The 16,451-nt window shown below is 37.6% G+C and overlaps 1 protein-coding gene across 1 annotated transcript in view; it reads left to right on the top strand.

The window, feature by feature from the left end:
• PGM2L1 (phosphoglucomutase 2 like 1) overlaps positions 1-13,206 on the top strand; it is a 52,638-nt gene extending 39,432 nt beyond the window's left edge. Inside the window, exons 10-14 of the mRNA XM_041730478.1 lie at positions 1,131-1,224; positions 1,710-1,839; positions 2,066-2,255; positions 5,185-5,318; positions 7,451-13,206. Of these exons, the coding sequence (XP_041586412.1) occupies positions 1,131-1,224; positions 1,710-1,839; positions 2,066-2,255; positions 5,185-5,318; positions 7,451-7,553 (651 nt within the window). The 3' untranslated portion in view covers positions 7,554-13,206. The remainder of the gene's footprint in view (positions 1-1,130; positions 1,225-1,709; positions 1,840-2,065; positions 2,256-5,184; positions 5,319-7,450) is intronic.
• Positions 13,207-16,451: the final 3,245 nt, after the last annotated feature.

Genomic DNA, 16,451 nt, shown 5'->3' with positions numbered 1-16,451 from the left:
TGCTTCCTTGTGTTTGTTGTTGGTTCTGTGGAGGGCAGCAGCGGTTTTGGTTTTTATTTTTTCCCACTGAAGAAGTAGAGAGGTGAAGTGGGAATCCTAAATTAGTAATGGTGAGCTCTAGAATCAGTGTATATCACATGCTCTTTCTATTGACTCTAAAACAGTTCATGTCCTTAAAGTGAACAGTAACTCACAGATGAAAAGTCCCCAAATCTAATTACCAAAGAAGGGCTTAGTAACTTTCTTGGTTTTATTTAGGCCTTGGTAGTGCAGTAAGGAACACTTGGTTCAAGCATACGCTGTGCATCATTAAAAAGCATTGTGGCCTTTGATTACTCAGGAAACTGAGTAACCAATCGATCGATTACTCAGGAAACTAAATCACAACTTTAATAGGTGCTCTTGTTATTAGTACTTATAATACAGCCCAAAGGCCAGTTTCTGAGAAGTAGTGTCATTAAATGCTTGCTCCATCTCTTACATACAGCATAATCTTGGGCAAATTCACTAAGTCTCTGAGCTTCTGTTTCAGCAACAGAGTTTTTGTAATCATTAAAAAAGGCAGTGATAGGGCACCTGGGTGGCTCAGTCAGTTAAGCAACTGACCCTTGATTTCAGCTCAGGTCACAATCTCAGAGTTCTAGGATCCAGCCCCACATAGGGCTCCCTACTCAGTGGGCAGCCTGCTTTTCCCTCTCCTGCTCCCCTCTGCTTGTGCTCACTCTCTCTCTCTCTCTCTCTCTGTGTCTAATAAATTTTAAAAATCTTAAAAAAAAAAAAAAACCACCAAAAAACCCCCAATGATATAAAGCGGCTGTTAATAGTGCTTGGTAAATAGTAGATGATTATAATATATGTGTGTATTAATGTTACTATGTAACTATATCGATCACCACTTACAAATGTTGGATTATAGTTGGTGTAAATCACTTATTTCTATGTTCAATAAATAGTGGGTTATCACTCATGGCAATATGAATCCAAGCACTTCCTGGCTATGTACTTACCACTGTATAAATCTGTGTGAACTAAAAACTGTAAAAGAAGATCACTAGGAGTGTGTTACCTGCACTTAGCAATAGGCCTTTATGAGGAGTCACTTAACTAGAGTGGCCTTCACTGCATTTCAGGAAACATTACCAGGTTTTAAATGGATTGGAAGTCGGATAAAAGACCTCCTGGCAAATGGAAAAGAAGTCCTTTTTGCATTTGAGGAGTCAATTGGTATGTAGTAAATATTAAAATCCTTGAAATTTGAATGAGAGCAATTTTTTTAAATGTAGTAATTCTATGGAGAGGAATTTTTGTCTTCTGGTTTTGCATTTTGAATTATAAAAACCACAGAGAACTGATCATGGCAGGGGTGGAGGAGACCCTTAAAAGTTCCCTAACTATCTTCAGTATCAGTGGGTTTCATCCATTTGTAGGCTCTTAAATCCACTGGTTCTGTAAATGAAAACTATTGAAATTATGATAGGCTTAAGTTTTCCCCTTTTTAAAAAATGTGCTTTGGGGCAGCCCCTGTGGCTGAGCGGTTTAGCGCCGCCTTCAGCCCAGGGCGTGATCCTGGAGACCCAGGATCGAGTCCCACGCCAGGCTCCCTGCATGGAGCCTGCTTCTCCCTCTGTCTCTGCCTGTCTCTCTGTATGTGTGTCTCTCTCATGAATAAATAAATAAAATCTTTTTTAAAAATGTGTTTTAATTCTTAGGTTTCCTGTGTGGCACTTCGGTTTTGGATAAAGATGGGGTGAGTGCAGCTGTAGTTGCTGCCGAGATGGCAGCTTACCTGGAAACCAAGAATATAACATTGAAACAGCAACTGATCAAGGTTTATGAAAAGTAAGTTCTATTATTATGAATTTATCATTTCAATTGACAAATTTCTCATTTTTTTGGTCCTGCTTTTAGCTTTCTAAATTTGATTTTGAAAATAGGCCTTTTTAAAAAGTTCTTAAACTGAACTAAAGACACCCACTTTCCAAATAATACTAGAATAATTATCTTTGAATATATACTTTTCTCAAGTTATCTAAAATCTGATTTTAACACTTAAATCTTTGTGCAGGTATGGTTATCATATTTCAAAAACTTCATATTTCTTGTGTTATGATCCAACCACCATCAAAAGTATATTTGAAAGACTTCGCAATTTTGATTCTCCAAAAGAATATCCAAAGTTCTGTGGGACATTTGCTATATTGTATATACGGGATGTTACCACTGGCTATGACAGCAGCCAGCCTAATAAAAAATCAGTAAGTACTTTTTTTTTTTTTTACTTTCTTAGCATTTGTAGTGCTTTGTACTATTGTAAAATAGTGGAAGTTCAAGCCTGTGAATGTCTTGAAACTATGATCCGTTTTTTTTTTTTTTCCAGAGCAGTTGTAATCCCATTAACAGGCTCCCTGCCTCTGATCTTGTCCTCCTCTCTCTCCAAGTGTGTGCTCCTCCCTGGGGAGGGAGATGCGAAAAAGAATTAGACAAAAAGAGAACCAGATGGAGAGAGGGAAGATGTGTGAGGTTGAAAATAAAGTCCAAAAGCCTGTCGTTTCAAAGCTCACCATTTCGCCTTTTTATTTGCAACTTCTCGTTTCGTCCCTATATCTGCAGCCAAATAGAACAGCTTACAGTTTCTTATATGCATACATTGTTATTTTAAAATTATGTATTTTGGTGCACCTGGGTGATGCTGTTGGTTAAGCATTTCCCTTTGGCTCAGGTCATGGTCTCAGAGTCCTGGGATGGAGCCCCACATCAGTCTCCCTGCTCAGCAGGGACCCTGCTTCTCCCTCTTCTTCCCCATCCCCTATGCTCTCTTTTGTTATCTCTCTCTCTCTCAAAAAAAAAAATAAATAAATACAATCTTTTTTTTAAATGACAATAAAAATTTCTGTGTTTTTGCTCAAGCTATTTCCTCCATCTGCCTCTCCTTCCTACTGCTGCAGGTCCACACCTTAGTCCTTATTTAAGACTTCAGGCAGGGACACCTGGGTGGCTCAGGTTGTGATCCTGGGATAGAGTCCCATATCAGCCTCCCTACAAGGAGTCTGCTTCTCCCTCTGCCTGCCTCTCTCTCTCTGTGTCTCTCATGAATTTAAAAAAAAAAAATCTTAAAAAAAAAAGACTTCAGGTAGATGTCACCTCTTCCACATACCTTCTAGATCCCATAATTAGATCTCTTTCTCCTGTGATTTCAGTATACATTGTGCCTTCCTCTTGTTACTTATCGCTTTCTATCTTATGTTATCAGTGTGCTGTACCTGGCAGATCCATTTCTTTTTTTTTTTTTAAGATTTTATTTATTTATTCATGAGAGAGAGAGAGAGAGAGAGAGGCAGAGACAGAGGCAGAGGGAGAAGCATGTAGGGAGCCTGATGTGGGACTCGATCCCGGGACTCCAGGATCACACCCTGGGCTGAAGGCAGGGGCTAAACCGCTGAGCCACCCAGGGATTCCCCAGGCAGATCCATTTCTGACATACCTCTATACCTGTCAAAGCTCCTGCCTACATGGTAGGTGCTCAACAACTATTTAAATGCCATAAATTGCTGATCATATGTATTTGGTTATTGTGAATGATTATGAGCCTTAATTTCCATTTATAATGTCCTGCTGTTGTCTCAGGATGCCAGGGGCATGATATATTTTGGGAAATCTGCAACTTCTTGTGGAGAATACAACTCCTATTCCTTTTGTGTCTATTCACTAGCAGTAGTGATGGAGAGAGTTGGACAATGTTGAATTAAATAAAGAATAGAATAGACAGGACTTGCTAGTTGATGCTCTATGAGTGAAAAAGAGGGCAGGAAGGTCTCAGTCTTAAGCAAGTGGTGTGTAGTAGTACCACTAACTGAGAAAGAGGTTTCAAAGAGAGGACCAGGCTCAGGACACCTACCACCTCTGTCCTAGTACAACCCCCAGTTCCCCTGAAAAAAGTTTCACAGACTGATCTGTAGTCCAGGAAGAGTATTAATCTGTATGTTCAACATCAGTAAAGCTTTGATTCCTTTTTTATTTATTTTTTAAAATTTTTTTCCTTTTTTAACTTTTAGGTTAAAAGTATGAAATTTTTTTGTACCCCAGGGGATAATTTTGCCCATCCTCTAGGGTATGCTCACTCTGTTTTGGAGACTACTGATAAACTGTCTGTGAAAGTGCTTCAATATTGTAAAGCCCTTTGCAAACGTAGAGGCAGTTTGGACTTTGATACAGATAGACCTGGCTTCAACTTCTTGCTCTGCCACATTAGCTGATGACCTTAACTAGGCCATTTACTCTTTTTTGAGCCATGTCAGTAAATTGGCAGTTATACATACTCTGGAAGATTACTGTTGAGGCGTGGAGATGGTATGTGTAAGGTATATATCCCAATGCCTGTACTATTATGAATGTTCAGTAAAATGGTATATTTATGAGTTATTGTGTATGTAATCCTTTATATTTTATAATTTAAAATTTTTTTAAGATTTTATTTATTTATTTGTGAGAGACATAGAGAGAGAGGCAGAGATATAGGCAGAGGGGAAAGCAGGCTCCTCGCAGGGAGCCTGATGTGGGACTCACATCCAGGACCCCAGGATCACGACCTGAGCCAAAGGCAGATGCTCAAGCACTGAGCAGCCCAGGTGCCCCTTTAAAAGGATTTTTTTTTTTTTAAGATTTTATTTACTTCCTCATGAGAGACACAGAGAGAGAGAGGCAGAGACACAGGTAGAGGGAAAAGCAGGCTCCATGCCAGGAGCCCGATATGGGACTCAATCCCCTGTCTCCAGGATCACGTCCTGAGCCGAAGGCAGGCGCCAAACCGCTGAGCCACCCAGGGATCCCCCTAAAAAGATTTTTTATTTTTTTATTTTTTTTCTAAAAAGATTTTTTAATTGTAAAAGACACATAACATAAAATCTACCACCACTATCTTTAAGCACACAGTCCAGCAGTGTTAACTCTATCTACGTTGTTGTGCAGCAGATGTCCAGAAATTGCTCACCTGCTGAACTGAACTCTATACCCATTAAACAACTCCTCATTTCCTCCTTCCCCCACCTCTTGCCAGTAGGCCTTCTACTTCCTGTTTCTATGAATTTGACTCCTTTAGATGCCTCGTGTGAGTACAATATATTTTACAACGCTTGAAAATGAAAAAGGTACCAAGTGTAACTGAGCTGTTGTTAACATTGTGCATAGGTGCTGCCTGTGAGTAAAAACAGCCAAATGATTACATTTACTTTTCAAAATGGCTGTGTTGCTACTCTTCGGACAAGCGGGACAGAACCAAAGATAAAGTATTATGCGGAGATGTGTGCATCACCTGAGCAAAGGTGAGAATGAACTTTTTAAATATATATATATTACATATATATTTAGATTTACATGTATTTATTTATATAGGTTCTATTGAAAAAAAATTCACATACTGTACAGTTTACCCATTCAAAGCGGACAATTCAGTGGTTTTTAGTATATTACATATATATTTAGATTTACATGTATTTATTTATATAGGTTCTATTGAAATAAAATTCACATACTGTACAGTTTACCCATTCAAAGCGGACAATTCAGTGGTTTTTAGTATATTCAGAGTTGTGCAAACGACACTACGATCAAAATTTTTTTTTTTACTACATCAATTTCAGAAGATTTTCATTACCTCACAAAGGAACCCCATACCCATTAGCAGTCACTTGCCATCCACCCCCCTTCTTAGCCCTAGGCAACCACCAATCTACCATCTGTCATTATAGACTTGCTTATTGTGGACATTTCATATAAATGGAATAATGCAATATATATGGCCCTTTGTGACTATCATCTTTTTCTTAGCATAATGTTTTCAAGGTTCATCTGTATTATAACATGAATCAGCACTTTGTTTCTTTTCTTTTTTTTAATTGTTTTCTTGGCCTATATATTCTGTTGTATGTAACACTTTTTTAATCCATTTATCAGGTGGTGGACACGTGGGTTATTTCTGCGTTTTAACTATTATGAATAACAGTGCTACAAACATTTGTGCACAACTTTTTGTGTGGACAGGTTTTCATTTCATTTGGGTCTATATGTAGGTATAGAATTGCTGGGTCATATGGAAATTCTATGTTTAACATTTGGAGGAACTGCCACACTATTTTCCAAAGCAACTGAACCACATGGGAATTGAATTAAAAAAAATTTTTTTTTAAGATTTTATTTACTTATTCATGAGAGATACAGAGAGAGGCAGAGACAAGAGAAGCAGGCTCCATGCAAGGAGCCTGATAGGGGACTCGATCCCGAGATTCTGGGATCACACCCTGAGCCAAAGGCAGACGCCCAACTGCTGAGCCACCCAGGTGTCCCTGAATTTTAAAATTTTAGTGAATTTTTATTACTGGAAAGGCTCTGTGACTATTACCTATTATATAATGAACATAAAGAGATGATTAGGGCAGCCCGGGCGGCTCAGCAGTTTAGCGCCACCTTTGGCCCGGGGCCTGATACTGGACACCCAGGATCGAGTCTGACGTCGGGTTCCCTGCATAGAGCCTGCTTCTCCCTCTGCCTGTGTCTCTGCCTCTCTCTTTCTGTGTCTCTCATGAATAAATAGATAAAATCTTTTAAAAAATAATCCACAAATAATTTTTATTGTCAAATATTCATTTTTATATTAATATGCTTTGACTCAATCTGTCCAGTTTATTTCCTTTAAAGAGCATGAATTGTCACTAAATTGATTTAATAAACATATTCAGTGGCCATTTAAACTTATTAAAAGTAGTACCTCCTATAATGTTGTCACTGATCAGTATATTTTTGACAAAGTGGTTTCTTGGAATTGCCTTCAGAGTCCAAGGTATATTATTTTGTATGTCCCTAAATCTTTGCATTTAACAGTAGATTTTATTTCCTTTGGGGGCAAAAAGAAAGACATCCTGCAGTCAGTCAGAGTAGAGCTTAAAGGAAACTAAAATAATGACAAATGACACGTGAAGGCAGTTGAAAAGAGGCTTTCCTAGAAATGTTCTGGTCAGCAGCAATGATAACTTTGAAGCACATACTTATAAATGTGTATTTATTTTTTAAGCATCTCATTTTTTTAGTCCCATCCCTGCTCTGTATCTGAGTCGTGCCATATCATCCCATAACATCTATTGGATGTTTCTCAAAGTATTTCAGGAAGCCATTTTAGTATAATACCTAGTATTGGTGTTCTAGGCCATTAAATTGCCTGACCCAGGAGAAATCTGTAGATTTACCGAAGCTCATCCATGTATCGTGTACCAAGGAACTCCCTTTAATGCAGTTCAACTTCAGTTTGATTTTCCCTCCTTTGTACTTGTTTTGTTTTAACTGAATGAACTTCTTTTTGGTTTGCCAGTTGTTTAATTGTCTGCCTTTGAAATTATAGCAATTTAAACAAAATTTAAGGTGATGAAAATAAAGAATTTCAAAACTTAATCTTTCCCTTCAGTGACACTGCCTTACTAGAAGAGGAATTGAGGAAACTCATCGAAGATTTGATTGAGAATTTCCTTGAGCCCAGTAAAAATGGACTGATCTGGCGTTCTGTTTAGTACACGCACGTACGTCATCACTTTGCAGTGGCACATGGAATAGAATAGCCAAGAACTCCATGCGTTGAAGTCGTATTAGTGTTCTCTATCTTATCTGGCCAAGTACTTTTTACTTTTATTTTCTTTCTTTTTGGTTGGCTGACTAAACCAACTGTATAAATTTGAAATGAAATGGTCCAGAGAGAAAGGCATCAAATTTTTTCATAATCTTGAACAAAAGTTATTGCATTAAAAGTATTATAGTAACACGTTATTCTTCCTTCAACAGAAAAGAAAACCAATACATAAGTGAATTTTCTTATTAAAGTGTGATTAAGCTTAGTTCCATATTGTAATTGTGTATAGCACGGTTTTAAAAAAAGGCAAATAAATGTTATATAGTTGTAGAGTTAGTTAAGGAAATTAATCTATAAAATTGACAAGAAAATGGCATTGCTCCCAGAATACTGTGGAAAAGTGTCATTATTACATCACAGGTATTAACTTACAAAGTAGAGTATTTGAAATCGGGTATTAGCATTTCTAGCTTAGAGATTACAATATGTGGTTTCAGGTGCTTTTGGTGCAGTGTAAATTTCTTGTATGTATTTAAAATTCTGACATTTACCGAATGTAAAACAATAGTGGCAATGCTCCTAGTGGCTTCGTTCTTGTCAGATTTCTTAGTGCCTTCTCAGGATATGGTATGAATTAAAACAGTGTTCCTCCATTGAATATAATTTAATCATTTCGTTTTCAGACAGTTAAGGAAAATCTTTCAAATGATGTAGGTGCTTCCACTCTATATCAAATAGATTTGCCCTTTTAGAAAGCTTATGAATGTAAATAAAAATCTTTAAAAAAGCAGTCTCAATGTAACTAAAGGATCTTCTTATGAGAATTAAATGTCAATAACCACAGCCTTCAGGCAAAGAAGAAAATCTGAACCAAAAAGGAGCTAAATTTATTTAAAAGCCTAACTTTGGAATTACATTTTTATAAGTAGATTTATTCCTTTATCAGATGAAGTAATGCTAATTTTACTAAGAAATAAAATATCCAGATTTTAGGTGTTATGAAACACTAAAACTACATGTTTTAAAACTGAAGTCCAATTTATTCTGTCATCTTGCTGCCTACTGTAGAATTTCTGATCTCCAGAGTACTATTTATCTTTTTCAACATGGAAAAAATTTTTGCATATTTTTTTTCAAGTAGGCTCCATGCCCAGTGTAAAGCCTAGTGCAGGGCTTGAACTCATGACTGAGATCAAGACCTGAGCTGAGACCCGGAGTCAGAGGCTTAACTGACTGAGCCACCCAGGCACCCCTCAATGTGGAAAAAAAAATTGGAAGGTCACTTTTGGTTGATTCTCCAGTATTCTAAAGAAATCTTAGTAGAGAAGTACTATTTAATCTTCTTAAAATGTATCCTGTCCTATACAACTCACAAAATATTTAAACTCATGTGGTAACAAAACAAGGCCTTGGATGTAATTATACTAAACAAATTGCTAGTGGGATATAACTGGTATTAGAGTATTTATTTCCTAAAAAAAATAGTATAAAATTTAAACTGATTAGAATACTTAGTAAATAATGGTATGGTTTGTTGTAGCTACCAGCTAACATTTGGTTGAAACCATAGAATGCAAATATAATTTTCAAATTCTTGTATTGCCACTATTGTTAATTTGTTCCTTCCTTTCCTATAGCTAGATCTTGTATGACTGTAGATAATAGACAACTAGGTAAATGTAGGGGACAGCATACTTCTGAATGACTTTGTTTTTCAAAGGCTTTGTACTGAAAAAGAAATGTGCAGATTTTTTTTGTTTTATTTGCTTTTGGGAATGTAGAATGTAATTTAGGAGATGGCCTATATTCTACCAAGTAGTGTGAACAATGCTGTATATATGAAAAATATGTATATTTGGCTTTAGTATCTGTGTTTCAGTGACTAAAGAACAAAGTGGAGCTAAAATAATATAATAGTTCATTCATAATCACTAAAGCCATGTCATGATTGTCATTCTATTATAAAGAGAACAGTTTCGAGTGCTTTAATATAATGTAACATTTAAGTCATCTTAAAGTGAAAAGTTATTAAAACTTAGAATCTTATCTCAAATATTTAAAAATCCAAAGTTAAAATCAACAAAATGTTACAGATGTTCCTGAAGTGTATAGATTAAGGGAATTACTTGATTGTAGCCAAGCTCTCAAGTCTGTATTAGCATAATCTTTGACATGAACTTGACATAGTGGTGTACAGTTGCCTCACAGGATAATTTTAGTAACCAAGGCAACCAGGAAGGACGGAAGTCCTGGACTATATGTCTCAGCCTTGGGCTCTACATTGTTTAGCTTTTTCTTTATCAACAGTACCATGAAAATGAATCCATTTTCATTGAGTGTGTAGATCAAAACTGGGCTTTTCTAGAGTTTTGAATAAAAGGAATGAGTTATTGGGGCAAAGTCAAAGCATACACTGAAAATAAGCAATAGAAATAAAAAATAGGTCACTAAGATGGCACAGGAAATGATTCTTATGAAGGGCAAACTTATCTTTCTTAAAGTTGGGAATAAACTGGCTGTGGGCAAGTTGTTTAGCTGTGTGTATTTGTTATTATTATGAGCAGATAGATAGTGAACCTTTTGTTTTCCTTTATTAGCAACCACTAAAAAGAGGCCAAGTTTTAGGAGAGAAAAAGTACCCCTCTTACTGATTCAGTTTCTGCTGGGATGTTGTGTCTTAGGATCATGTGGGAACTGGGGAGGAGAGGACATAGCAGAAATAAAAAGGAATACAGCACAGATTGGAAAATAAGACTTGTGATAAAAAGTTCAAAGAATTAAGACCATTTAACTCTGGAGGAGAGAAAGCTGCTGAGATAATTTAAGAAGTCTTATACTATTAGTTGAATCTTTTATTAAAGGACTCAAAGTAAGAAGTAATGTGAAAAACTGTTCTCTGTCTTCAGTGAGGACAGAATCAAAGAGAATAAGGACCTTTTTAAAAAACCCAAATAACAAATTTAAATATTAAGGGATGTACTGTCTTTTAAGGGTTCCTTCCAATACTTTTTTAAAAACTCAGGTGGGAACAATGGCAATGTCATAGAGAGCACTGAAAGTAACATTTGAGTTTCACTCCCTGTCTAGAAGAATTTAGCTCACAAGAGAGTTTTTGTATATGTTGAGTAGTAGATGCATGAGTGCGGTCTTCATTTGCTGCACAGAGACCTGCTTGGATGTTATTTTTAATTTAACCTGGCAAATTAAGTGAGACTTGAACACCATTTTGTTCATCTTGAAGAATGTATAGCATTATAGGATGTCTGAGGGTTTTGTTTTAACTGTATTGCTGCTTGGGTGTAGTAACTTCAGCAGACGGCGAGGTTCTGAGAGATGGGACACTTTGGGAATATCCTTACATAGGAAATAGGCCTCCCGTTTCTTAAGGAGGTTGCTTCTGGAATGGACATTAGCTGGAGTTAATGGAGAAGTTGTTCTATGAACTGCTGCTACTGGTATTTCTTTCCGATGTTTTCCACTGATGTTTGTGATGCTTGAAAAATCCAAATTTTGCTTGGATAAATTTATTTTATGCCTTTTTCTCTCTACCTCCCTCCTTCCCTAGGTCCCCTCCTACATTTTATTACTGTGAAAAGCTATTGCTCTATTACCTCACTGATAAGAAATCTGAACTGTATTCGTTCAGAATGCTTTAAACTTATTCATAACTACGTTTGTTTTTTTGACTTTTGGTTATTTTGTTATTATTGTGAGAATATTTAAGACATTGTAAGAAGTAATTTTGAATCTATTTCATAGCCTTTTTTGGTCCATCTGGATATTACTGTATGTTAATTTATTATGGCCTTTTATAATTCACTTGCTTTTCTGAGATTGCTCTAGAAACTGATGAGGAAAGAGTCATACTATCACAATGGATGGTCAATTGCTCTCACATTTTATTTCAGGTTTCCCTGTACTTGGGGCACCCAAAGCACAAAATTTGAGAAATATTTTTTACATTTGTCCCCCAGAGCATCTGACCATAACCATAAGAAGTTCAAGCGGAAAGAAAAGAACCTTTCACTTCAAGACTTTACACAGCATGACTTTCTTTAGTTTCAGTTGAAAATTGAGTTAGGTTTTTTTTAACCATTGGTTACTTGAAAATATTAACCACACCATTACATTCATCCAACCATATTTTCTCTTTGTTAGTTGGTTCAAGACTCTATACTTTAAAGAGGGGACATACAAGAATGAGTAAAGTGACCAAGATAAGGGCAAATAATATATCTAAAGTTTGCTTCTCAAATTTTTCCACCAGTGTAACCCTAAAGCAGAGGAACATGAATATGTGAGGGAAGGGGCCCAAGTGAAAAATCTGAGGCAGTCTACCACTCCTGAAATTTCATGTTCTGTCATGAAATGTTATGTTGAATTTTGCATTCCACATAATAAAATTCTTCCAATATAAAAATGATTCCTTCAATTCTCACGGAAACTGGTGCTGCCAGAAAGGAACACTATGTTTATTACAGGGCCTCTCAATGTTTTCTCCCTCCCTTCCTCAATTGTTGCATCTGCCTGGTGGTGCATACACTGACCTTAATGTGAGAAATATAAACATAGAACATATCTAGCCTGTTCCCTGCATTTTAAAAGCTGAACTTTGAAAGTATTACTGTCAAATTAAATTGACCTGAAACAGTTATCACTGAACCTTATAATATTGTCAGAGGTGTTGGCCAGTCCATTTTCATTAATTCATTGGCATTCCTTGACTGAGAAAGAGTATCTGACTATCAACTCTCTAAGATAGAGATCATTTTTTATTATTTTTCATATCCTCCCACCTCCAGTATAGTACCTGTTATAGAGTGCTTGGATGGTGATGATAGGAATTAGGGGATTGTATTTTAAAGAAGCTAATTGTTTAAGAAACAATCAAACTGTTAATTTTCTGATTCAGTTTTTTAAACAATTCTCATTACTGAAATTTGTAATAAATAATCTTCTTTAAGCACGCACACACTTAAATACTCTGTTTCTTTTGAGAGATCAGATCATACTCCTATTTGGAAATTATATATAATGCCTAGTATTTACACTCAAAGCAAGATGTTGACCAAGTAGGCTAAGAAAGTATCTATGTAGACTTAATAGCAAGATGTTGACCAAGTAGGCTAAGAAAGTATCTATGTAGAATTAATATCACTGGTTATAAGTGCCATTTTGAGCCTACTACCACTACCTTCCAAGTGAGTCACAACTAATTTGGTACTATTTGGTGTATTTTGTTCACTGCTATGATTCATCATATATCTTACAAGAGGCACTCAGGCAAGAGTCTGCATCTGTATATATGGTGAGGCCTTCTTGTTTTAGGCTAAAATAAACTTTGTATGTGTCATTGAATATACCCGATAAAATATATGCAGTTAAGAATGAATTATTTCTCTTTGTAGCAGTAGATCAAAACTGTGCCCTTGTTTTAGCAGTTTTTGTCAACATTTTCTCATTTTTTTTCTGATGAAAACACCAGGGTGTATGATAAGTACTGCCTGTGAGAATTTGCACTTAAAGTGTTTGTGTGTGGATTTCTTGTGGGTTTTAACCAAATGAAGTGTTATCAGTAATAAACAGGCCTCTTTATAGGCATGAATTTCTGTGTATTTTTTATTATCTTAGTTACTGTGTGGTTCATAAAATTTGCTATCCAAGTGGAACATGTTTTTGAAATATATGCATGGTATATAAAACCTAGAATATACTTTCAGCCTAAATGAATATTCTAGCTTATTATTTGGTGAATATGTATTGATTGGTTCATCAGAAATCCCAGGAGAAGGGGCACCTGGGTGGCTCAGTCGGTTGTCTGGCTCAGGTGATGGTTCCAGAGTCCTGGGATAGAGCCCTGAGGCTGGCTCCCTGCTCAGTGGGGAGTCTGCCTCTCCTGTCCCTCTGTCCCTCCCTCTACCATTTCCCTCTCCCTCTGTTCCCCCCCCCCTTTGTGTACTCATTCCCTCTCTGAAATCAATAAATAAAATCTTTTTTTAAAAAAGAAGTCCCAGGGATCCCTGGGTGGCGCAGCGGTTTGGCGCCTGCCTTTGGCCCAGGGCACGATCCTGGAGACCCGGGATCGAGTCCCACATTGGGCTCCCGGTGCATGGAGCCTGCTTCTCCCTCTGCCTGTGTCTCTGCCTCTCTCTCTCTCTCTGTGACTATCATAAATAAATAAAATAAATAAATAAATAAATAAATAAGAAGTCCCAGAAGAAAGAGCTAATATTAAAGTCCTTTCCATCTTACTTTTGCCTTTCACTCCTTTTTTTTTTAAATTAATTTTTATTGGTGTTCAATTTACCAACATACAGAAAAACACCCAGTGCTCATCCCGTCAAGTGTCCACCTCAGTGCCCGCCACCCATTCCCCTCCAACACCCGCCCTCCTCCTTTTCCACCACCCCTAGTTCGTTTCCCCGAGTTAGGAGTCTTTATGTTCTGTCTCCCTTCCTGATATTTCCCAACATTTCTTTTCCCTTCCTTTATATTCCCTTTCACTATTATTTATATTCCCCAAATGAATGAGAACATACACTGTTTGTCCTTCTCCGATTGACTTATTTCACTCAGCATAATACCCTCCAGTTCCATCCACGTTGAAGCAAATGGTGGGTATTTGTCGTTTCTAATTGCTGAGTAATATTCCACTGTATACATAAACCACATCTTCTTTATCCATTCATCTTTCGATGGACACCGAGGCTCCTTCCACAGTTTGGCTATTGTGGCCATTGCTGATAGAAACATCGGGGTGCAGGTGTCCCGACGTTTCATTGCATCTGAATCTTTGGGGTAAATCCCCAACAGTGCAATTGCTGGGTCGTAGGGCAGGTCTATTTTTAACTCTTTGAGGAACCTCCACACAGTTTTCCAGAGTGGCTGCACCAGTTCACATTCCCACCAACAGTGTAAGAGGGTTCCCTTTTCTCCGCATCCTCTCCAACATTTGTTGTTTCCTGCCTTGTTAATTTTCCCCATTCTCACTGGTGTGAGGTGGTATCTCATTGTGGTTTTGATTGCCTTTCACTCCTTTAGTTGACTTAATTTGTCCGCCCATGTTAGCATCAGCTAATATAACTAAAATGTTAAATATATATATATATATATATATATTTTAAAGATTCCATTTATTTACTAATGAGAGACATAGAGAGAAGCAGAGACACAGGCAGAAGGAGAAGCAGGCTCCATGCAGGAAGCCCAACACGGGACTTGATCCCAGGACTCCAGAATCACACCCTGAGCCAAAGGCAGATGCTCAACCACTGAGCCACCCAGCTGTCCCTTAAATATATATTATAATAAAAATCTGTTATTCCCCATCCTTCCTCCTGTCATCCCTAAACTAGCATTTCCTTATTTCTATTACTGGTGTGACCATTCTCCTATCTCTTTATTTTCCTCTATAGTTCTGGTTCTAATCATTAAGTAGTCCAGTCTTGCATGCAATTTGATTTAAATTAAATCTTTAACCTTTATCCTTATGCTTCATTTTTTCATTTTATAAAATATTTATTGACTTGGAAATATGCTAGTACCAAGGGCACTTGTAGAAGCTTAAAAAGTAGGAAAAAGGACAGCAACCATGCTATTGCTGGAACAGTCTGTTCAGGCCACTGTTCTGCCTACCCCCACTCCACCAGATCACCATTATCTATTCCTTATGTCTTTGGATTCAAAGCACTAAAGAGAGGGCCCAGTTGGCTGGACTCTTGTCACATGCATTCCAGCTAAACCCAGAAACTAATAAAGGAGGGATTTGACCTCCCAGGTGCCTTCTGAAATGCAGACCACTGCACTTACCCTTCTATCAAGACACAGTGGGAGCGTGAGGCTCAGTCCATTAAGTGTCTGACTCTTGATTTCAGGTCATGATCTCAGAGTTGTGAGATAGAGCCCGACACTGGGCTCTGTCTGCGCTGGGCATGGAGTCTGCTTGAGATTCTCATCTCCCTATCTCCCTCTGCCCTTGCCCTCTCTTAAAAAAAAATAAATAAATAAAAATTAAAAAAAAGAGTGGGAGAGAGTTATTTCACCAGTTGTAAATTATGGGGAAGGCAAAGGAGGAGGGAGGCCATCTTAAGCACAGAACACAGCATGAACGTTCCAAGAACTGTAAGTGGTTTGGTATTGCCATGTTGAGAAGGGGTGTGAATGGAGAGGGCCCTGTGTGCTATGCCCTGGAGCTTGGACTTCAGTCAGCAGGTGAGAGTACGGAAAGGCACAAGCAGAAGGTCTCTAAAACGGTGGTGGGGGTGAGGAGTAGGTATGAGAGAACCCACCCTTGGAAAGAACCTTCATGGTCATCTTATTCCAACTCTTACCAGTTCCCACAATCTGATTACCAAATGGGGATTATATTTGAACCTCTCCCATTATATTTGCTCAGACAAGTTGTATCCTTTTTTTTTAATTGGAGTTCAATTTGCCAACATATTCCATATCATTCAGTGCTCATCCCATCAAGTGCCCCCCCCCTCAGTGCCCGTCACCCAGTCACCCCAACCCCCCGCCCACCTCCCTTTCCACTACCCCTTATTCGTTTCCCAGAGTTAGGAGTCTCTCATGTTCTGTCATCCTCTCTGATATTTCCCACTCATTTTCTCTCCTTTCCCCTTTATTCCCTTTCACTATTAAGTTGTACCCACTTAAAGAAAGACCAGTAGAGAGTTCTTTCTCATGTTCAGCTGAAATCTGTCTCCTGCAGCTTCTACACTTTGGTTATACTTGGAAGCTCAATGTTTTTTTTCTTGTGTGTGTGTGTGTGTGTGTGTTTAAAGATTTTATTCATTTATTCATGAGAGACACACAGAGAGAGAACGCGGCAGAGAGAGAA

The sequence above is a fragment of the Vulpes lagopus genome, chromosome 15 (genome assembly GCF_018345385.1).
Source record: "Vulpes lagopus strain Blue_001 chromosome 15, ASM1834538v1, whole genome shotgun sequence".
Classification (NCBI taxonomy): Eukaryota; Metazoa; Chordata; class Mammalia; order Carnivora; family Canidae; genus Vulpes; species Vulpes lagopus.
This window is presented reverse-complemented; position numbering and strand designations above follow the sequence as displayed.